Source organism: Ambystoma mexicanum, chromosome 6q (assembly GCF_040938575.1).
Source record: "Ambystoma mexicanum isolate Mex_15411 chromosome 6q, UKY_AmexF1_1, whole genome shotgun sequence".
Classification (NCBI taxonomy): domain Eukaryota; kingdom Metazoa; phylum Chordata; class Amphibia; order Caudata; family Ambystomatidae; genus Ambystoma; species Ambystoma mexicanum.
Genome location: NC_090937.1, coordinates 1,590,909,648 through 1,590,933,747, shown reverse-complemented (window position 1 = coordinate 1,590,933,747; position 24,100 = coordinate 1,590,909,648). Strand labels below are relative to the sequence as shown.

General features: G+C 48.8%; 1 protein-coding gene across 2 annotated transcripts in view; it reads right to left on the bottom strand.

The window, feature by feature from the left end:
• The window catches only part of ALMS1 (ALMS1 centrosome and basal body associated protein), a 417,466-nt gene that overhangs the window by 319,241 nt on the left and 74,125 nt on the right, over positions 1-24,100 (bottom strand). For both annotated transcript variants that reach the window (XM_069632315.1, XM_069632316.1), the window contains one exon: positions 3,288-3,447. In XM_069632315.1, the coding sequence (XP_069488416.1) occupies positions 3,288-3,447 (160 nt within the window). The remainder of the gene's footprint in view (positions 1-3,287; positions 3,448-24,100) is intronic.

The following is a 24,100-nucleotide window of genomic DNA, read 5'->3' as shown; positions in this document are numbered from 1 at the left end:
TCATCTTGTTGGAAAGATTGTGAAGGTGCAGACCACCCCATAAACTCTGTGATCCTGGCCATTAAGGCTCTATAGGGGGTTTCAGCATACTCCCCTGGGTCTGGCCTAGCAAACTCCACCTCAGGGGAAGTGTCTAACCCACTTGCCTCATGTAAGGAATCATGAAGATCCTTTAACCTGCGTTCTTCAGAGGAAAATTCCTCTCTAATTGGGGTTACAGGTCCCTGCAACTCAAATGTGTCCTCCTGTTCAGACAATTCACCCTCTTCCATAATTGGGGACATAGTTCTCAATTGTTCTGAACTCATAAAGGGTGTAAACCCCATTTTCAAGGCAGAGGGTGCCGAACTTGTCATAATCGGCCTCGAAAACGTCGATGTCGTTGACGCCGAAGGCTTCGAGCGTGGCGTCGAAAACAAAGGCGGAGGCCTCGATGACCTCGACAGAATTGGGATTCTGCTTGACAATCTCGAAGCCATCGTCATCGAGGACCTGGGGATAGTCACTGGGTGTGTCGTAACCGTGGCTTTTCTTGGCGTCAACGCCGGTGTCGAAGTTGGCGTCGAGTCGACAGACCCGTGTGTCGAAGGTCCCTTCGACAACGGCGTCGAAGACACCGACCTTGGCGTCGACGGAGCCTTCGTCGTCGACGGAACCTTTGAGGAAGGTTTGAAGGTCATAGTCCTACTCGAGGGTTCGAGACGCGCTTGAGAGGTTTTCTTCGCCGGGTACTGCGACTCGCAGTGTTTTTGACCTTCGGGTCTTTCGACCAGAGCATCGCTCTCGGCAGTCTTCGAGGGGGTCGAGGCCGCTTTCTCGAAGACGGTCATCATATTTTTGCGGAATTCCTCCCATTCAGCCCGGGAACTATGTTTCGTGGGGCAAGGGATTTTCTTTGGCGAAACAGAGGAAGAGGAAGACGGAGAAGGGGATCTTCGACGTCTCCTCTTCGAGTGCTTCGATCTCGAGGAGTGATGGGACCCACTCCGAGACCTGGAGCGCGAATGGTGACGAGGAGACGAATGTCTCGACTTCGTCGACGAAGAAGAAGCTTTAAAAGTCTTACCCTTCTCCAGCTTCCCCCTACGCTCCTTCAGGACCTTAGCTGTCATGGACATACAGTCCTCGCGCTCCGAACAATAGTGTTCAGCTCCCAAACACCACAGACAAACTCTGTGAGGGTCAGTCAGCGACATTTTTTTTCCCACAATCTCAGCATTTTTTTAAGCCGGATCGAGGAGTTGTCGGTTCCGACGAAGAAGCCATCGAGTACGGATCGAATAACTAGAGGTAAATAGGTTTAACCTGACAAAACTGAGCAACGGTATTCCGAGGCACTGAGTAAGCGCGGAAAAACAGAACTGAGCAACGGAAGCTGCGCGCGGCCTTTATAGGCAGGATGACGTCGACGTCGATACGGCGGCTGTCGAGGGACATCGACTCGGAGGACGTCGACGCGCAGCGCCCTCTAGAGAAAAAATTTTCCGAGGCCAGCACAGCTGGAAGGAGATATCTAAGATGAGGAATACGTCGGAGGACACAATCCCTTCGAAAGAGAGAGTTACAGTAATCAAGAGTCCCAAAAAGAAAACCAAAAAAACTGCGAACAACACTGACAGAAGAAGGGTTTTGAAACCCCTTTAAATGCACAACTGACTTGGGACGCACAACTCTATCACGGCACCCCAAGAGAGACTTGCGTTACAGTTTTCTCTTGCTTTCAGTGCGATTGTTTTGATGGTTGTAAAATAACCATTTGTTACAGTACTTCCCGAGTTCAGCCTTTATTGTGCATGTCACATATGATATGCCAGTGGGTTCAATATTGATTTATTTGGGAATGGTAATGTAAACAATTAAGGCAGTCCCATTTGGTGGGGGATACTGACTCTGCCTACCTCCTTCATTCGACTCCTTTAAGCACTTCTTTTTAATACAGTATTTCTTATGTATGATTGTTATCTTGTATAAAAAAAAGGAAGGAATCTGTGGTTTATTCAGGCCTGTGAAAAACTGATCAATTTTGCTCGAGTTCCCCTCCCCAAGCCTACATTCACCCACTCATGTTGCTTCTTTGTAAATCATCAAAAATGTAATTAAAATAATGTAAATCAGCTCTAGACTGAACCTCTTATACAGGCACTGCCGCTCAAATTTTCCCATTTTAATATACAGGCAGCAGTGTGCTTTCATAAATTCAATCAACATGCATTTATAGAGATATCATTTGTGTGCCACAATTACAATGATTGCCCATGCGAACAGATCTGTGACTCTTACCTATCCAATACCGTTTACAGTTGTAATTAATGTATCTTATAGAGCACATACACTTATTTCTCAAATAGTGGCATCATTACATGCCTCACGTTCCCCCACGTACTCTTTTGGAAGGGTAGGCATTACAACATGGATGAGCCATTTGTGAAAACCTGTGGATGCCGTTTATAGTAATAAAATATGCTCGGCCCGACTTACTATCTGTTACTATCGGTTTTCACTGCTCTACTAAGGAAAAGGAACTTTTTGAGAAATAATAATTGTAAGGAATAGTGCAGAACTGAAATGGCTACAACAGATAACATAGTACTGCTATTGAATAGTACTGCTGGCTAGTGTACGCACTGGATGTTACTGAACACAATATATTAGGCATGTTACAGATTCACATAATGTTACAGACAGTCAGATAAATGTTTCATGCATCGTCCCCATCCAATACTTCAGAAAACCTCACTGAATTCTTAGCCTTTTTGGATTCCATTAGGTGAGGAACTAATTTATAAGAAATATGTTCAGATTTCTTTAAGACACAAAGTGAGTATTCCCAAATCCTCTGTGCTCTCATGGATCTGGCAACAATGGATAGCTACTGATAGAGATGCTGGTCTGGGCCGTAATAAATGATTATGACGCCTGTAGCTTCATCTGTGAATTGGTTACTAGTCAGATATGTCAGAAAAAAAGTTTTAGAGTAGCTGGCAGATGTGCTCTTCATAGTAGATACATTATTTGGGGATGGGGGGCACTCGTAGGTAGTTAGTCACAGAGACTGTCTAGTCTCCTAACCCACTTTTCCCGAGGACACATTGACCATACTACTAGTAAATAACTTAATGCGGGACCCCTTTCCTCTGGACAATATTGAACAAAATACATAAAGAAGAACAAAAAGACAATCAGAATTTCTAAATGTATAGCCAATGAGATCATGTGCATAAAACAAACTGCACTTTTGATTTGTTACTAGCACATCTTTGCACGACATTTGCATGTTCATACCATACCTTCCGAAAGCTGTCTGCTTTTTACTGTTGAGTCTGAGAAGTCCTTCATTGTTCTGAGATCTGATGGGGAAAATTCTGGTTCTCGGATGGGTCCTCTAGGAACAAAGGGATTCAGGATAGCCGATGGTGACTGTTCTATGCCAAGGTTCCGAAGATAAGTCTTTAGAACGGAGAAAATAATAGAATAAAATAAGAGTTATCAAGCATCTTCAACTACATTCCCCAGTAAACCTTAGCACTATGCTTTGGTCTATATGGCACAGAGGTGAAAAGATTTAGAAACTTAGAAAGAAGATTTAGACACATTTAAAGAGTGATTGGGGGAATTCCAAGCCAATTTACAGAAGCTGTACCAGTAGTGTATGTAAGGAAAGGACCTCTTCCCTATGACAAATATCAGATGAAAAAGGTCTACAACTGCAACGTATCTGGATTCTTTGCCTCCTAACAAACAAATCTGGGACCTTAAATGAGCCAGAGATTTTATCCTTTCAAATCTTATTTGCAAGCCTAAGAGCCCTTTATTGCCCCAAGCAACTCTTTGAAATGAAAAAGGTGGGCGTTGAGGTGTGAGGGAGTCCATTGGTAGAATGCCAGAAGGAATCCCTAGGGATTAAAGACATCTTGGAAAGGTTGTAACAATGAGTCTCCAGCATCAGCCATGGAGTGGCCTTTACTTGCCAAAGAATGGAAATGCTTTTGGTACTTAATTTCTGAATTCTAATTCCTTTCTAGTCAGTTAACCGCATCCCCAATCTCATTTACAAAGGGCTTGCTACTCCATCTTCTTTCTTTATGTGAGTGCACTTATATCAAATAATGCTGAGAAGGGGAAGGTGGTGAGAGGATATACATTGAAAAGCTATGGCTGTCGACAAAGTTTTCTAATCGTACAATTCCCAAGGTAAGTGCAGCAAAGTTGGCAACTCGCAAAGCAGTACCGAGAGCTGATGAACTTGTTAGTATAATGACGTGGTACAAGAACAAATTCAGCAAGACCGCTCTGCTAAATATGCAAATGCCTCGAGGGTAAGCATCAACTTTAAAACAGGGAAAAGAAGCTTGTTGACCGAACTGCATATCTTCACCAGAGGATAATTCATGTGAAATGCAGTGGCAGCTGAGCAGTCTTGAGGTTTTGATGGGATGCTGGGTCATTAGGGAGTGTGTAATATCGTGCAACACAATGATAAATTGTCTGGTTTCCTTTTCTTGACTTCATCGTATCAGAAAAGGCACAAAGGCGCTATGTTTGGTGTATTTGAAGTGCAGCAGTGAAGATACAGAGATGGCAGAACACAATGCCATGATTCTGTACATGTGCTTGTGGCTACCGACGGTGCTGTGGTACTGCAATCCATGTCCCATGAACTTACTCTTGAGTTCCCTTGGGGGAAACATCTAGACTTGGGGCACACATCTTCAACAAAACAAATACTCTTATGAACGATGAGTTGCTTTGCATTGCCTGTATTTTACATGTCATGATTTCTGCAGTAATACGTATGTGCATCATCTTGGTCTACTCTTAGTTTATCTAATATCGTAGCTACTCTAGTGCCATATTAATATCTTCAATGGTCTATTTTACTGAAGAAACCCACAATGAAACTACTCTGATAGTTTCTTACAAGGCTGGTTGTAGAACAACATCAGGCATGCCCAATACATGACCAATTACATCCACACCACTGTTCCACGCAAGTTAAATTCCGATAGAAAAAAAATACAAATTAAATATGGCCACTGGAAAAAAGAAACAGGAGCTCTGTTAGAGTCCCTTTTCCATGTCCATTGCTGGTGAGAGAGCGTGAAGAGCAGCAGCATGGCGTGAACGCTACAGGAACAGAGTGGTGAGTGGGGGTATTGGAGCTGGAGTGTATAGAAAGTGTAGAGAAAGTAATGGGGGCCTGTTGGGAGAGTAAAGAGGGCCTGCAAAGGGGCAGATGTACAGTGTGAACAGCGGTCAGCTTGCTCAGTTTGCAGGTGAAGCCCCCGTCTCCCAGCCCTAAACTAAGCCAGGGAGCATCCAGACCTAGACTAGGTCAGAGAGTAGCACTGCACCTCCTAAATAAAAAATGCTGTTAGCAGGAGATGGGCTACAACCTGAGTTCTTCAATCACTGACACCACAGAGAATTTCCTTTATTTAATAAAACACTAACACATTTTCCCTTTTCCTTAGGAGTCCCCTGGCGTGAGATCCAACTGACTGGAGACCCGCTACATCAGCTCACCCTTCCTTGGAGGGATTTCAGGGACCATTGGGTTGAGTCTGGCACAACAGAACCCTATAATGAATCCAATAGTCTCACCACGGATTCCCTGGAGGGAACATCCTGCTATGTGGCCAGGGGACGGCATCAGTGGTCGAAGTGTACGAAAAGAAGTAGTGGAACTATGTTCCCTGCTAACCTGAAACTACTCCCCACAAACTCCATCACCACGTCCCCTCCCACACACAATACACCACCTCCCTCCCTCCCAACACTTGCACCTGCTGTTTAAAGGAATGTTCAGTGCAATGCACTGAAAGTGCAGGTTTCAACTTCTTTCTACATTCCATTCCGGAACGGTTTCTTTTTAAAATAAAAGTATAGGATCTGTAAAAGGTAATTTAAAAAAAGGAGAGGCGCACCGCTCCCGACAGCTCCCACTCACTACGACCACTGGACGGCATCCGTTACCTGATCCTGACTCTGGGGGCGGATTTATGAGGGAGGGTCACATGAAAGGAGACAACTACAGGGGAGATGTTATGACTTCATTGGATGAGCCACAGTATCCCACCCTTTCCCATGAGGAAAACCCTTTGACACCCAAGACCTTAATAGCCTACTTTCGACTAACAGTTCCCTCTCGTAGAGGAAGTCAAGAAACCTTTTCTCTAGAGAGGTATTATCCCAACATGAAGTGTGAGCTTATACAATGGCCTCTGGCGGTGGTCCAATCCTGCTATGTGGTCTCGGACATTTCGCCACACATTATCCCACTACCTCACACCAGAATACCTCACCTCTACCTGCTTTTTAACTAATGGACATACCTATACAAAGTCCTACTTAACTATTAACGCTACTTAACATTTAATCAACGTAACATACCCCTTAACATCCCTACTCCCTACTTAACGTTTAATCTACTTAACAATAGTTTTTTTTTTAAACATTTTTTATAATTTTATAACAACACACCAAACATTACAATAATTAGGACTTCCATGTTCAAGTCTAACAAGGTGACATTACAAACTGCGTTCTTCAGTCCCGCTCCCTCCCGCCCCCTTTTCTTGAGCCTTAATGTCCGTATCATCAGCCTGTATGTCCTCAGGCGGGTCTATTGTCCTCATCTTGTCTCTATCATCATCACTGTGATCGGGCGGGGGGGGCACCATGGTGGCCACCAATTGCCTCCATTCGATTAAGGGTCCTACCTCCTCCTCACCTCCCCTGCTGACCGATTCGAACCAAGCAGCCGTTTCCGCCTCTGCCCACTTCAGGAGGTCAGCCCACCACAACTCCATCCTGCGCTTGTGGACTGCCTTCCAGCACATTGCAATCCTTCTTTTGGCCAGGATGTATGCCAGGTCCTTCATCTTACTAATGTGCCTCAGATAACGTGGCCTTGGGAAACCTCCTAGCATGCATGCCCAGGCCGACTCCACCTCCAGCGTAATGCCTTTTTCGGCCAGGCGCATCATCAGTTCAGACCAAAACCTACCCACCTCCGGACAAGCCCAGAACATGTGTACCATCCCGGCTTCCTCCTACCCGCACCTGGGGCATCTCTGAATCGTCTGGTCCCCAAACCTAGCAATCTTACTGGGGGTCAGATATGCCCTATGAGTGACATATAATTGGATCTGTTGGAGCCTCGTGTTCTGGGACACTTTCTTATGGTATCTCTGGGCTCTATCTCATACCCCATCCGACATAGGCTCTCCCACCTCTTCCCAGAGCTGTCTCAATAGGGACAATTCCTTCCCCACCTTGGACTCCAGTAGCCCATATATGCGGGATATCTCGTGTTCCGAGATGTCATATATCATCTCCATGGTAGCATCCGGTTGTTCTGTGAGCACTGCCGCCGGCCACTTTTCTCGTACTCGTCTAACAATTCGGGAGTAGGTTATATGTTGCTCCTTATGCACCCCGGTGTCCTCCATCAGTTTCTGGAATTCTAGTGCCTCCCCCTCCTGCCATATGTCTCCCAGAGTGGCCAGACCCATTGGTTCTCATTTTTACGGACCCCTTGTATCAATTGGGGGTCCTTTCTGCGTAGCGCCGCCAACGGCACCTGCATAGAAAATGGAGCCAAGTATCCCATCTGCCATGCTCTATGCCACACCTGCCAGCCAAGCCCCAACAGTTTTGCCATCTCTCGTACCTTTGGCTTGGACAACCACACCATCTCTCAAAGGAAGTAGGGGGCCGGTTCCATGCACAACAGCCTGGTTTCGGGTGTTTCTTCCTGAGACAGCCACCTGGCCACATATTGCAGTTGTCCCACTAAATAATATAACTCAAAATTCGGCAGGTTTATTCCCCCCCCCTCTATCGCACGAATTCTGTAATTTCCAAAGAGCCACCATGTTCCTGGAGTTATGCCATATAAAGCCCCTGCACAAGCTGTGGAGACTAGCAAAGAATCGCCTAGGGATCACATGCGGGATATTTACGAAGAAGTGTAACAGTCTGGGCAGGACTACCATCTTGATTAGAGCCGCTCTCGCCATCATGGCCAGGGGCAATCTGGACAAAAATCCTGTTATTTTTGATGCCTTCCACTGCCTTTACCATGTGAGGTTTATGTTCTTCTCCTGTGGTGTGGTATATGTCAATTCCGAGATATCGGAACAACCTGCCAGGGTATTGGCAATACCGGCAAACCCCCAGGTAGGACAAGTCTATATCTCCCCAGGGGGAACATGCTGGATTTCTTGGGGTTTACCACTATGCCGGAGAGGGCAGCATATTGTTCCATCACCTACAGGATGTATTGTATATTCTCTTCTGGGAAGCGCAGATACAAGAGTATATCGTCAGCATATAATGAAATAGGATGTGGACCGCTTGCAATGCGGATCCCAATTTCCTCGTATTGTTGTCTAAGACAGACAGCTAATGGCTCCAGCGCTAGTATATGCAACATGGGTGACCAGGGGCAGCACTGTCTCGTGCCCCTGCTAAGTTGCCATTTGTCTGAGATCGTGGCCCCCGTTTTAACCCTTGCAATTGGGGCGCTGTATACCATTTTAACCCACCTAAGGTACCCCGGCCCCATTCCATAAGCTTCTAGAGTAGCCAACGGCCAGGGCCATCTTACTGAGTCGAAAGCCTTAACCGCGTCAAGCGTGAAGAACACCAGCTCACCCAGGTCCTCCTCTGTCTGATCAATAATATGATGCAGTTTCCTGTGGTTAGTTATATTCCTACCATGGACGTAGCCTGTTTGGTCAGGATGCATCAGTTTGCCAATGACTCACTTAGGCCTGTTTGCCAGCACTCCTGTAAGGATTTTGCTGTCTTGGTTGAGCATCGATAGGGGTCTGTATGACCCACAATCTGTGCTCAGCTTCCCCGGCTTTAAAAGTGGTATGATCACCCCCTCCCGTAGGGACTCTGGCAACCTGCCTTGCTCATATGCCTCATTAAACATAGCCAGCAACGGGGGAAGCAACTCTTGTTTGTAGGTTTTGTAGAATTCGCTTGGGAGCCAGCCTGACGCCGGAGCCTTACAAGTGACAAGTGGGCAGGTGTTGAATCACTAACTCAAGCTCTTCTACTGCGATTGGGGTATCCAGGTCTGCCCGTTCTAAATCGTCTAAGGTGGGCAAGCCCATGTCTTGTAGCGTGTCCCGGATTAAATGGTCACTAGCTCCACCTGGGTCCTCATAGAGCCGTTTGTAGTATCCCAGGACCTCTTCATTCACTCCCTCCTGGGTATCCAGAGTCCGGCCTCCCTCCCCTCTAAATTCCCTGATCGCCGGCTGTGGTGCCTCTCTCTTATATAGCCAAGCCAGCAACCTTCCAGGTTTGTCTCCTCCCGCATGCTCGCTCTCCACATATTTCTTATAGCTTAATTTACATAACATGTCCCAGTGTTCGCAACTAGCTTGTTGAAGTTGTCTCATCCCGACCCCATCCTCCCCAGAGGTGACTCCCCTACGCATAATGTCTTCCAGCTCTTCCTCCGTTCCCTGCAGCTCTCGTTCTATGCCCCCCTGGAGCCCTCTGGACTTTGACATAGCCACCCCCGCACGACCACTTTGAATGCCTACCACACAGTTCCCATAGATCGAACACTGCCAGTATTAATCTTGAAGTACTCTGTGATCTCTTACCTTAAATCCTCCAAGAATCCCGAATCCTGCAGAGCTTTGGCTCTGAGCTTCCACGTCGGAATCCGCGCTCCAAGGGGTTGGTGTTGCCACTCCAGAACCAGAGGGGAGTGGTCGGAGAGAACCCTGGCCTTATATTCCGCGCTTCTCATCCCAACTACAAGATCGGCAGCGGCAAACACGTAGTCCAGCCTCGTGTGCAGGTTGTGTGGTGCCGCATAGTGTGTGTATTGCCTATCTGCCGGGTGCAGCTGCCTCCAGACATCTACTAGGTCAAAATCTCTCAGGAGTGCCTTTAGCAACTTTGCAGCCGGGATGGGTTTGTCTAGCTTACTGTCTGATCTGTCCACCTTAGGATTCAGTGCACAATTGAAGTCTCCACCCCATAGGATCCCGCCACCTAATAGGGGGCTAATCTTACCATACAGGGTCCGAAAGTAGGCCGCTGTATCCTGGTTGGGGGCATATAAGTTTACAATACTCACTTCCCGGTTTTCCAACATCCCCCTCACAACTATCAATCTGCCTTCTGGGTCTCCCGTGGACTGAAGCAATTGGAATGGTACTTGAGGTGCTACCCAAGTGATAACTCCTCTTGCGTAGGCCGAGTATGTGGCATCCGCAATACTCCCCCCTCCACTTTCTCTTGACCACCTCCAATTTCTCCCTGGTGAAGTGGGTCTCCTGCAATAATGCTATGTCAATCCTCATCCTTTTCAGGTACATCATAACTTTATTACGCTTCAAGTAACTATTGAGGCCCCTAACGTTCCAGGTAACCACTCTAAGGCACCCCGACGCCATAGATATGATATTCTGCCCTCCCTCTCCACCCTCCCTCCCGCCTGAGAAGATTTTCATATTGGCTCGTTAGCCACCCGCCCGCAACAAACTCCCCCTCCCCCCTTTCCGCAACAACCAACCTCTCATGATGCCCGCTCCCGGGGAGCCGGTTCAAGCCCTGCGTCCCCGAAAGCGGACATCCAGTCCCCAAGGAAGGACCCAGCAACCCCATATAGGGGCCCTTTGGACAGTGTCCTGGTGCCTATGGCGCCAGGCTCATTATGGGAGTGCTTGGGTGCACTTACCTGATGCAGACCATGCTGCAGGATCCTGGCCTCCTTGAGGCCTGAAAGGAACTACTTTACCTGTGGGACTAATTTACCATCCGGGCGTGGTCGGGGAAGGATACATACCTGGAACTTCTTCCAAGGCTATTTAAACACCACCCGAACAGCCACACGTGCTTCGCGTTGTTCTGCATCTAGCAGCTGGACGCTCACCGTGTCTGCTCCTGCATCCTGACTTCTGCCATGCCTGCCAGCATCCTGGATCACCTGCAAAGGAAGAGAAGAAGAGAACAGAAGAAGGAAAAGTCCTTACCTGCTAATTCTGCATCCCGGAGACATCTCGCCGACAATCCTGAAAAGGAAGACTTTTATTTAAAAGCTCATCGCGTCGATCGCTGCAGCGCCGCATTTCACTCACCTCTACAGGGCTCCTCCATGTTCAGCAGCGATCATCCGGATTCGCAGTCACGCCCCAGCGCCTAGGGAGAAAAAGACCAGAACAAAAGGTGAGAGAGAGAAGGGAATAAGGAAAGCTAAATCTCCATGTTAAGACTTACCTGTTGATTCATTCCCTCTTCATTTCGGGTCCGCACCGCATTCTGGCATTTCCGGACCCCGGCCCCTATGGGGAAAAAGAGACATCAGCGTTAATGAGCGAATGAAAAGACATTACCAAAAAATGCTCATTAAAGACTTACCTGATTTCTACAAGGATTTCACCTCTCATCTCAGGTCGGTGCCTGTTCCCCGGCATTCCGTACCCCGGCCCGTAAGGGGAAAAAAGACACTAGCATTAGTACATTAATGCATGGACACAAGGGGAACCTCTTATAAAAAAAACTTACCTGGAAGCCAAGCAAGTTTGGTTCTCACCAATCCGAAAATCCAGTGAAGTAACTGGATACCAACGCGCCCCTGCATCAGAAGCAGGAGGGGGGCTCGTCCTTCCAGACCCTAAGGTGAGACGCTACGAGGAATCACAGAAGGGTTTCGAGGAGGGTGAGAGGGGAAAGTGGGAGGCCGATTGCATTACCTCGCAGACAGTTAATCCCCTATTTTCGCCTACAGAAGGATACTTCTGCGAGCCAGACAAGCCAGATTTGGGGGCCCGGTCCAGTCCGTCTTCCGAACCCTGTGCATCATCTTAGAAGAGGTCACAGCAGCACGAACCCGGCCAGCGCCTCCGTGGGAGTCAGGTGAGCGTTACAGAACGCAAAGACCTCCTACAAATTCCCACCCAGGCGTATGGAAAGTTCTGAGACTGATCGGTTGGCCCAATTACTGGGGGAATTACGGGCTGAAGTACATGCCGCTCGTCAAGAGACTAATGCCTTCAGGAGGGAATTAATAATATCAAAGGAAAGAACTGATGACCTGGCCAGACAGCTTTTGCAAGGTCAAGCTGGGCAAACTCCTCTACCCGGTTCCGGAGGGAACCCCGCTCCTGTGGTTTCCAGTAACCCTGTGCAGATTAATCTACTTGGAAACATGCCGCTGGCCCCACCCGAACGCTTTGCTGGGGACCCCAAATGATTTGCTGTATTCATGAATCGGTGTCGTTTGCACTTCCGATGCAGACCTGGGGCCTTCCCTAATGATCAGACCAAGGTAGCCTTTGTATTGTCATATCTCAGCGGCTGCGCTGCCGATTGGTCAGTTCCACTGGTTACTCAAGATGTCCCGATTCTCCGTGATTTTCAAAGGTTTCAAGCAAGCATGGAAAGGTTATTTGCTCGACACTCTCAAGGGCAGGCTCTGGATGACGAACTTCTATCGCTGCGACATGGCAATCAGGACCTCCTATCCTATATTGCAACCTTTAATAGACTAATTGTGGAAACGGGATGGCCAGAGGATAAAAGAGTCACGTTGTTTCATCGAGGCCTACGTGGAGAACTTAAAGATGTCTTGGCCCAAGTTGTAAATCCGCCCCAAGAATGCACAGAGTATATAGACTTAGTGGTCCAATTGGATCACAGACTTCAAAACAGAAAAGCAGATCGGTCCAGGTTTGAGACCCGGGTGTTGGTCAAGACCCATGCTAATCCCAAGGGAGTTGATGTCTCTGAGCCTATGAAAATTGGAGGGGTTAAAGGACCCTTAACTCAAAAGGAACGTGAAAGGAGGCGGCAGTTAAAATTATGTCTTTTTTGTGGGAATTCTGGACACTTTCTATGAGATTGCCCAGCAAAACCGCCCCGAAAGGCGGTAGGAGCCGCTGATAAAAACCATGAAGACTCTGTTTCGGGAAACGTCTCTGCCCGACAAGTGTAGGGGTCCGCTTGCCGAGCTTGAAAACAAACTCTCAGACCTCGCATTTCATTGTGCCAATGGTTCTCGTAGATCCAGAACAACCTAAGCGGTTGCATGCAATAAAGGCATACATCGATAGTGGGGCTATTGGAAACTATGTGGATCGTGAATTGGTCTCTAGGATTAACCTCCCGCTCCGTCCTAAAACCAGCAAAGATGTCATCACCACAGTCGATGGAACTGAAATTGCCTCTGGACCGGTAACACATTCCACTACTGAGGTGACTCTTATTGGTCCCGATGGCTATCGGGAGGGTGTTGCGTTTGATGTAATCAAGGCTCCACAGTTTCAGGTTATTCTTGGAATCCCTTGGTTAGAGACACATAATCCTCGAATTTATTGGCGAGCTAAGAGAATAACCTTCCCGGATTGTACACAAACCTGCTACCCAGAAAACCTGAAGATTAATCTAGCATCTGTAACCTCTGCCTCCATGCAACTACCTCCGGAATACCAAGACTTTCAGGACGTCTTCCAAAAGGAACAGGCCAACACGTTACCTCCTCACAGATCGTACGATTGCCAAATCGATCTGGTGCCCGGTGCACAACCCCCTTGTAGCAGGATTTATGCCCTTACCGAACCTGAGAACCTGCATTTGAGACAATATTTGGATCAATACCTAGCTAATGGTTTTATTCGCCCGTCAAAGTCCCCAGCATCCTCGGCTTTGTTCTTCGTGTCCAAAAAAGAAGGCGACCTTAGAACTTGTATCGATTACCGCGCATTGAACCAGATAACAGTTAAAAACCGTTATCCTCTGCCTCTGATCCCTGAACTCCTTGACCAGGTGAAGGACGCTTGCATATACACCAAGTTAGAACTCCGGGGGGCTTATCATCTGGTACGAGTTAAAGAAGGCGACGAATGGAAAACTGCCTTCCGTACTAAATACGGATTATTCGAGTACCAGGTGATGCCTTTCGGATTGTGTAACGCGGCGGCTGCCTTCCAATACTTCATGAATGATGTCCTTCGGGAACTCATCGATGTTTGTGTTGTCGTATATATCGATGACATTCTGGTGTACTCCTCTTCGGAATCTGATCACAGAAAACACGTCAGGGCAGTACTTGAAAAACTGCGCAAACACAAACTATTTGCTAAATTGGAGAAATGTGTTTTCCACACCACAGAAGTCGAGGTTCTAGGTTTCATCCTGACACCCAAAGGAGTCCGAATGGATACAAGAAAAGTGGATGCCATCCTCAAATGGCCATCACCTAGCTCTGTAAAAGGGGTTCAAAGCATGCTCGGCTTTGCCAATTTCTATCGCAGGTTTATCCCGGAATTTTCACGCGTGGTACAACCCATTACTGCACTCTTGAGGAAAAATAAACGTTTTGAATGGTCTGAAGAAGCCGAGCAGGCCTTTCAGGATTTAAAAGCTAAGTTTACCTCCGCACCTATATTGAAACACCCGCGTCCAGATCTCCCTTATGTCGTCGAGACTGACGCATCCATCCTAGCCATGGGAGCTGTCCTGTCCCAAAGAGATCCCGAAACCAACCAACTGCATCCCGTAGCATTTTGGTCCAGAAAATTCTCGGCACCCGAGGTTAATTATGCACGGACAAAGAACTGTTAGCCATTAAGTCTGCTTTTAAAGCCTGGCGGCATTATCTGCTTGGCGCTCGACATACCTTCACAGTGATCACTGATCACTGGAATTTACAGTATTTGAAAACCGCCAAGGCTCAGTCATCACGGCAGCTCCGATGGGCTTTGTTTTTCGCTGAATTTGATTTCGTGATTACCTATCGACCTGGCTGCAAGAATGGCAAAGCAGACGCCTTATCCCGAATTGGAATGGGAGAATCTGATACAAACTCAGAACCAGTACCAATAATTCCCGAACAGAGGATTCTAGGCATGACTTTGTTACAGAGCTTGAAGACATTCAAGCCAGAGTGAAACAACTCCTGGACCCTACAACCTTACAGGATTGGATACAAAAGGGATCAGACTTTACCATAGATAATGGTTTACCTTATTTCCAAGGACGCTTATTCCTGCCACATAAGGAATTACACGAACTAGTTATTTCCGGTTATCATGATACATTAATAGAGGGACACCCCGGTATTGCCAAGACAGAGGAAAAGGTGAAACGACAATTTTGGTGGCCCTCTTGGCGAAAAGATGTTAAATCTTTTGTGATGTCCTGTGGTGTTTGCGCCCAAAATAAAAGTCAAAAGAAAAGACCAGCCGGTCTCCTTCAACCTCTAGACATACCGCCAGCACCCTGGCACACCCTATCAATGGATTTTATTACGGACCTACCTCCTTGTTCGGGGTACAATACTATTCTGGTAATTGTGGATTTGTTTTCCAAAATGGCCCACTTTATTCCTTTGAAAGGTTTACCTTCAGCTTCTGTCCTAGCCAAAGAATTCCTCGAAAATATTGTTCGGCTACATGGATTCCCATCTATACTAATCTCTGACCGGGGAAGCCAATTCATTTCCCACTTCTGGCGCAAATGTTGTCAAATGGCGCAGACCGACGTAAGATTATCGACCAGTCACCACCCTCAGACCGATGGTCACACCGAGAGGACAAATCAGACCCTTGAGCAGTACATACGGTGTATGTTACAGCAATCTGAAAGCAACTGGAAAGACATTCTTTGGATAGCCGAATACGCATATAATAATTCGGTACACTCTGGAACTGGCCACAGTCCTTTTTATACTTTGTTTGGGCATCACCCTCGAACCTCAAACCTTGACTCACCTCAGAACCTCGGAATGCCTGCAGTAGAACATCTGAATTCTACAATTACCCAAGCCTTCAAAGAGGCAACTACGCATTTACAACAAGCCAAGAGAAAATACAAGGAGAATGCTGATCTACATCGAAGTGAAGCACCTCCGTATCAGATTGGGGATCAAGTATGGTTAGCTACCAGACATTTACCACTCAAAGGGCCTTGAACTTTTAACCCAAAATATCTGGGACCTTGTTCTATTACGGCAATAATTAACCCAGTGGCTGGTAAACTTGATTTACCAGCTAGTATGCAAATTCACCCTGTTTTTCATGTGTCACTTCTGAAACCAGTGGTACCCGGAACCCGACTACTCAAACCTCCAGAACCTATTCTAATAGATGGGGAGCCCGAATTCGAAGTGAAGAACATTTTAGACTCAAAAATGTTTAGGTCAAAACTGTTCTACCTAATTGATTGAAAGGGGTACGGACCTCAGGAGAGGTCGTGGGAACCCAGCGACCATGTGCATGCACCTTGATTAGTCAGGAAATTCCACTGACTTTTCCCAGACAAACCAAAACCCCCGGAGGGAACAACCTTGGGAGGGGCCTTGGGGGGGGGAGTGCTGTCATGATGCCCGCTCCCGGGGAGCCGATTCAAGACCTGCGTCCACGAAAGCGGACATCCAGTCCCCAAGGAAGGACCCAGCAACCCCATATAGGGGCCCTTTGGACAGTGTCCTGGCGCCTATGGCGCCAGGCTCATAAAAGACATCAGTCCTGGCGCCATAGGCACCAGGCTCATTATGGGAATGCTTGGGTGCACTTGCCTGATGCAGACCATGCTGCAGGATCCCGGCCTCCTTGAGGCCTGAAAGGAACTACTTTACCTGTGGGACTAATTTACCATCCCGGCGTGGTCGGGGGAGGATACATACCTGATTGGAGGAAGGATACATACCTGGAACTTCTTCCAAGGCTATTTAAACCCCACCCGAACAGCCACACGTGCTTCGCGTTGTTCTGCATCTAGCAGCTGGACGCTCACTGTCGGCTCCTGCATCCTGACTTCTGCCACGCCTGCCAGCATCCTGGATCACCTGCAAAGGAAGAGAAGAAGAGAACAGAAGAAGGAAAAGTCCTTACTTGCTAAATCTGCATCCCGGAGACATCTCGCCGACAATCCTGAAAAGGAAGACTTTTATTTAAAAGCTCATCGCGTCGATCGCTGCTGCGCCGCATTCCACTCACCTCTACAGGGCTCCTCCATGTTCAGCAGCGATCATCCGGATTCGCAGTCACGCCCCAGCGCCTAGGGAGAAAAAGACCAGAACAAAAGGTGAGAGAGAGAAGGGAATAAGGAAAGCTAAATCTCCATGTTAAGACTTACCTGTTGATTCATTCCCTCTTCATTTCGGGTCCGCACCGCATCCTGGCATTTCCGGACCCCGGCCCCTAAGCGGAAAGAGACATCAGCGTTAATGAGCGAATGAAAAGACATTACCAAAAAACGCTCATTAAATACTTACCTGATTTCTACAAGGATTTCACCTCTCATCTCGGGTCGGTGCCTGTTCCCCAGCATTCCGTACCCCGGCCCGTATGGGGGAAAAGACACTAGCATTAGTACATTAATGCATGGACACAAGGGGAACCTCTTATCAAAAAAAAACTTACCTGGAAGCCAAGCAAGTTTGGTCTCACCAATCCGAAAATCCAGTGAAGTAACTGGGTACCAATGCACCCCTGCATCAGAAGCAGGATGGAGAGCTTGTCCTTCCAGACCCTAAGGTGAGACGCTACGAGGAATCACAGAAGGGTTTTGAGGAGGGTGAGAGGGGAAAGTGGGAGGCCGATTGCATTACCCCGCAGACAGTTAATCCCCTATTTTCGCCTACAGAAGGATACTTCTGCGAGCCAGACAAGCCAGATTTGGGGGCCCGGTCCAGTCCGTCTTCCGAACCCTGCGCATCATCTTAGAAGAGGTCACAGCAGCGCGAACCAGGCCAGTGCCTCCGTGGGAGTCAGGTGAGCGTTACACAACCCCCAACACACCGCCCCTTCCCTCCCCCCGGGCCCCCAACCCCAACAAATGCCCAGCTCCATCCCTGGATCTCAGGCGACCCCGTGCCTGGTTCTGCTTCGGTATGCCGAGGACAGTAGCCCGGCAGGGTGTCACCGGACTCCCGGTAACCTAACTAAGCTACTCTAAATGGGGGTATGAGGACTAGGTCTGCGAGGCTCCCTAACTGGGTAAATAGTCTCAGTGCTCCCGGATCAAATCCTTTTCCAACCTAATCATGCCCGCCCATAAGCTACCTCTATTACAATATTCATGTCCCATAGTCTTAGGCTGCGACACCCTTTGGTGCCCCTTCATACACTACTTATCTCTTCCTTCTCCTTCTCCCATCTGGATGCCCGGCTCCTGGGGGCAGCTCTGCGTATCGAGCCACCCCATAGCTTCTTCCGGGGTTTCGAAAAACAAGGTTCTGTTTTTATGGAACACCTTCAGCTTCGCCAGGTAGAGCAGAATATACTTGTGGCCTGCTTCACGCAATCTTCTCTTCACAGTCCCAAAGTTCATGCGGCTACGTTGTACCAACAGGGTATAATCAGGGTATGCGGTTATATTTGCTGTTCCTCTTTGTATTGTTCTGCCCTTACGGAAGTGTTCAAGGATTCTTTCTCGGTCTCGATAGTTCAGGATCTTGGCAATCACCGGTCTGGGGGGGTGCCTGGCGGCAGCCTCCTCGTTAGAGCCCTGTGCGCCACTCTCCACCGCGAACCCCTGGGACAACACTCCTCCGGTTATCTCCTGCAGCAGCATGGTTTTAATGAACTCTGTAGGGTTGGGTCCCTCGGCCCCCTCCGGCAAGCCAACGATACAGATGTTATTCCTTTGGGCCCGTCCCTCCGCCTCCTCCGCCCTGCATTCTAGGTTGCCCACGCGTTGCACTAGGGCGTGAAGGTCTGCCTTATGTGTTGCACAGTCCGTGTGTTCGGGCCCACCTCTTTTTCCAGGTTCTCAGTGCGTTCTGCCAGCGACCTACCATCCTGTCGGAGAAGGTTCACTTCCTCTTGCACTGCCCCGACTTTCAACTCCTGTGCTGCTTTCAATTCAGTCATAGCCAGACCCAGTTTGGTCTCCCAGGCTACTTTCAGACCGCGATCGCCGCAAGGATCTCCTGGTTAGTGCCCATGGCTAGTGCGCTCCCAGCTGGAATTTTGTCTTTGCTCTTGGCTCCTTCCGGGCCCGGCGGTGTTCTGGCATATTTTTCCAGAGTGGGTTGCTTGCTCTTCGTTCTTAGTGGTTTGCTGGACATGGCGTTGTGAAAACAAACTTGTGGGCAAGCCTCACCTCTCGCCAGCCCCTGCGGGGTTAAACTGCTGAGGCGCCTAGGCCCGGGCGGGCCACGCAAGGGGTGTCTGGGAGCTAATTATTAGCTACAGGAGTGGATTGTGTCCTCCCACGTAACAATGCAGCTTCACTCCGATCCTGCCAGCACTCGCCCGTATTGTGGGCTAGCTGAACTAGGCTCCATGTGTCACGCTGGCTGCGGGCTCGAGCAGGTCCTCCAGCGCATCTCATGTGTCTCTCATGTGTCCCACTCTTTATACCCACTCCCCCGATTAATGCGCGCTGGGTGGTTGTGGCGATTTAGGGTGCTTGACTCCAAGATTCAATCAATGCCTCTAGTCCCCGCAGCATCCTCCTTCCTTCTGGACCTGCCACCATTTTGGGCCCATAAGCTGGCTGTTACACTCTCACCTCCACCATGGAGTGGGGGAGTGTGTACAGCCCTTTATTGTGGTACTAACAGACCATTTTAGGTGAGGGAACACAACAGTTCACAGTGTTATCAGCTCACCTCACTGGCCTACTAGAATCCGATTTCAGAAGCTTGCCAGTCTGCTCTCTTCATTTCTCGTTTCTGTACGCATGCCGACTTGCTTCTGCAACTGTTCAGCGCTCCACAGCTGGCATCTGCATCCACAGCCCCGAGCACACAACTAGAAGGTCAGGTCACTCCACCCGCCTTCTCCCACTGCGGGTTGCGAGGGCCACTCCGCTTTCGGGCCGCGGGGTCCAGGTGCCCAATCCCCGCCTTGTATGCGGGCCCAGCGCCGGTCGTCCGTTTATCTGTCTGATTCGGTGTACGGCGCAACCCGGGCAACTTCTCGTGCATCCCCCGAGCTCCAACCGAACACACGTGTGTACGGGGATGGAAAGTTTTTGGGCGGGCGCTTCGATGTTCGGTGCCGCAATCCCCGGCTCCCGGCGATCCGCTGTAGGACCGGAGTCTACCGCTCGCCGCCTCCAGCCCAAGAAAATCTGAAGCCCTCCTCCGCTCGGGCCACGAGGTCCTGCCGCAACCCCGGCGTGGTCCTAGCGCCGAGAGCCCCTCCGTCTCACGCGTTCTCATACATCTTGTTCAGCCGCAATCAACTTTATTGGCACACAGCTGCTTTGGCGTGCTGCATGTGCCGCCAGCGCCATGTGTGTGCTGTTTACACACATGGTTCGCTCTCCCACGTATACCTCCAATGTTTATGGGTCTGAGGTGTTCCGCGGCCACAGTGATCAGCTGGCCATGTCTCCTGTAATCGCCCGCCGGTCTGCTGCGGAGCCTGCTCCGGGTGCCACAATGTATCTCCGCCAAGTCTTATCTTTGCAACTATGTCCTTCTGTAAACGCACAGTGCAGTGTTTCAGTATAATCGCTCCGTCACATCATCCGTGCCCATTCTGTTTGCTTTGCGAATCGGGACTTCAGGTCACTCAGACTGCTTCTCATGTGCACGGTCTTTGTTCCACTACCAGTCCGGCGCAATTTTGTATTGCATCCATATTATCCAGCAAACTTCTCGGCCGCCTCATTCCCACCTTCAGGCTCTGATTAGGTAAGAAGTTGTAACGCTGCATGCACCTACTATTCATTTCACAGCAGCTCTGGGTTTTCCCATATCTGCATGCATTAGGCGCCCATATTCCAACGGATCAATAACGGATCTCTGGAGCCCTCTGAGAACACGACTTAGCCCATGGCCATGAAGCCACGCTCCCTACTACTTAACAATAGTTAACTATACACAGAACTCAGCATACATATATATTCACATAGAAAATAAACATCTAAGGCACTATGTCACATTGGGATTATTGCTGCAGTCACCCCATCACAGTACCTTCCATGGATCTGTCCTTGGTGGTGCTGGTATACTTTTTGGTGGCCGCTGACTGAAGACAATGCTGGCAGGATGTTGACTGCTGGTTGACTCATGGACCCTACCCTTGATGTCAAATTATGGGGCTGGGGCCATTTTCTTTCTACATGGTGGCCTTGTCCACCACATGGGGCCACCCATATTGACTGCACAGCCCACGCACTTCTATATTTCCTGGGCAGCCTCCCACATTCACAGCCATGCTCTGCGGGCAGTTTTTAACTTTTTCCGGGTGGCCTTCAGTGGCTCCGCTGCCTACCCGACATTACCTCTGTGCCCATGGCGCCATTTTGGGTTTTCATCTGTGTCTCTGTTGTCACAGCCATCTTGGTTCTCATTACAATGGGTAGGCTGCTGAATTCAACGCTGCATTCCGGGGCTTTGCTGGAGCGTCTAGCCCGCCCCCTCTGCAATGTGTCGCGAGACGCAGGGAGCTTATCTTCTCTACTCTGCTGGGTGGCCCAGGGTTTTCTTCACCCAGAGCAACCCGGGATTTACGCCAGCTTTCGCCTCTTTGATGCAGGCAATTCCGGCACTTAATGTTCACAACTCCACACTCCTGGGTGGACAAGGCTTCACGCGCTCTCCTCCCTTCACCTCCCCAGCTGCTCCTAGCATACGGTGCCGAGGGGGACTTCCCGGCAGGGCCCACCTCACTGGCCTTGAGGCGGACCTTTAGGGGGTACAGCCTGGCAGTCGGGCCTGGCCCGACCCCCCACCCCCTCACGCTGCCTCTACTGGGCTGTTCTTCTTACGCTGCCTGGGCCTTTGATTCCACAGGACCTGTCCAGTCTGGTCTCCAGTGGGCGAGCTGCCCCTTGCATAGCAGCTCTGCCCCCTTGGAATAGTGTCTGTGGGGGGCTCTTTAGGAGCTGTTGTTGCCATTTAATGGATTTAGGCTCTTGGAGCCAGCAAATCAATCACTCTGGTAAGTCTTTTTCTCCTTTCCCTCCCTTCTCCAGTTGACGTTCTGAACTGTCTTTCTGTTTCAAATCCTCTTTGAATTATTTTCGCTCTCCTGCAAAGCCCACTCTTGGAAAGGGAAGTTCTGTTCTACTGTTCTTTTCTTTTAACATTCCATCCAGCCTCATGGTGTGCTGAGTGGTCTTTTATTTAATGTTTTAGTTTATTTTTTGGGCGGAAAAGGGGGGCGGAGGGGGAAGAGTGTTAAAATATCCTATGGGGTAGGATAGGGAAATTGTATAAACAAGAAAGGGGATACCGCGTCCCACCCGTCGGTGTCCCACTTCCACTCCCCAAAGACCCCCCCATACAGGTGATCCTCTCTCACTGGTTCACCCCCAGGAACTGGATCCAATAGCGATGGGCGTGTCCTGGCCACTTGTACAACAGATACCCGGGGACTAGTCAGGGAAGACACCTTCAGGTTTCTCACACTAGGGAAAGGCAGCTGCTACCTGGTCCTGACCCAGGGGATGGTATTAAGCGGGAGAATCACATGGGAGGGCACTCATATCGGGGGGTGGGGGGGGGAGTCCTACTAAAACCTTGATGGCTTACAGTAAGCAAAGTGGTGTTTTTTCTGTAAAAACTGCTATGGACTTCAGAACCCATAATGCCTAGGCTACTGGGACGAGAAAGAGGAGCTCAGAGTTCATAACGATGAAAGGTACCATGAAGCTTGATGAGCAGTCTAGTTGTTGTAGTATGAAGCACCTGAGTGGGACATTTAAATACAGGAAAGAGTTTCAGGTGTAGAGGGCCGCAGCAGAGGTAGAAGCAGGAGTATGAGACGCTGAAGCAGTGGCAGACGCAGCAGCAGGACTGAATGCAGAAGATACTGTGGAGGCAGAGGAAGCACCAGCTGAGGCCGACACAGGAGAGGTTGCGTTGCTGTGCAGAGCAAGCGCAGCAGGAAGCGACCTTGGGGAAAGCTACACTGTGTGGGAGACAAGCTCCCAACACACTGTGACACGCTCCGATAAAGAAGCAAAGCCAGAGGTCTCACGGAGCAGTCAGCGCTCCATCGAAGGACTGTGCTGGCCGCAACAGTCTTATCGGAGCGGACAGCCGTGTAGACAGACATGAAGAGATGCGCTGCAGCAGCCTCAAGTCCACAGGGGAAAACCAGTGAGTTGGTCCAAGATACCAGGTAACCCAGGGGCGCTTCGAATAAGACTCTGAAACTAATGACTTTGATTACAAAACCAATTAAATAAGGCAGTCAGGGTGCAACTTACCTGATAAGGGATACCAATTGCGGAATAATTGTAACCCGCATTGCCGGAAGCCAAGAGCCCGCAGAAGAGATATGCAAGGGTAGCCAGGGAGGAACTTTCCTGATAAGGGATACCAATTGGGTCGATAATTTTAACCTGCATTGCCAGCAGTCAGCAGGTTGCATCAGAGTAAAACAAAAGCTGCAGGAGCACAACTCTCCTTATATGAGACGCCAATTGGGAGACACTTGTAGCCTACATTGCCAACAGGCAAAAGGCTATACAAGAAGAGTTCAGAGACAACAAGAGCGCAACTTCCCTTTTATGAAATGCCAATCTGCAGAGAGTTGTAACCCATATTGTTAAGAGAATTTAAAGAGTAGCAGGTATTGTCCATACCTCCTCACATAGAATACTGGTGTGGAGAATATTGGAACAAGCATTACTACGCAACACAATTGTAGTTGGAGTGTAGGAGTTTTTATCCTGGAAGGCTAGTACACCAGCAAAGGGACACGTAGTAGTTAGTCCTGGCAGGCGAGTGTACCAGGAAAGAAGATGATTTGAAGCACTGTGGTTGTTGCAAAAGGTGTGTTGAAACAAACGTGAACATTCTATCACCTTTCTTGATGTACTGTTGCATTGCTAAAAATACTTGCTATGCTATAAAAGAGTTTCCTTTGAAGAAGAAGTTTGATGTGCTAATAATGACTTGGCCTGTTTGAAGAAAATAATTGCCTTGGTTCATGAACTTGTGTTTCGATGTAGAGACATTTATTTTGCCAAGCAAGAGACTGTGGAAAATAACAGTTGTTTAGTTTTGTGACCAAATATTTGTGAAAGAGACCTTTCCCTGCAAGAGGAAGGAGCCAGTGAATGGAAAAGTCTTTTTGTGCTATGCTGGATGGAACTCTGTTGTTGCATCGAACTTTATTGAATCTGAACTTTTCTCAAGGTATTCCTGACTTGA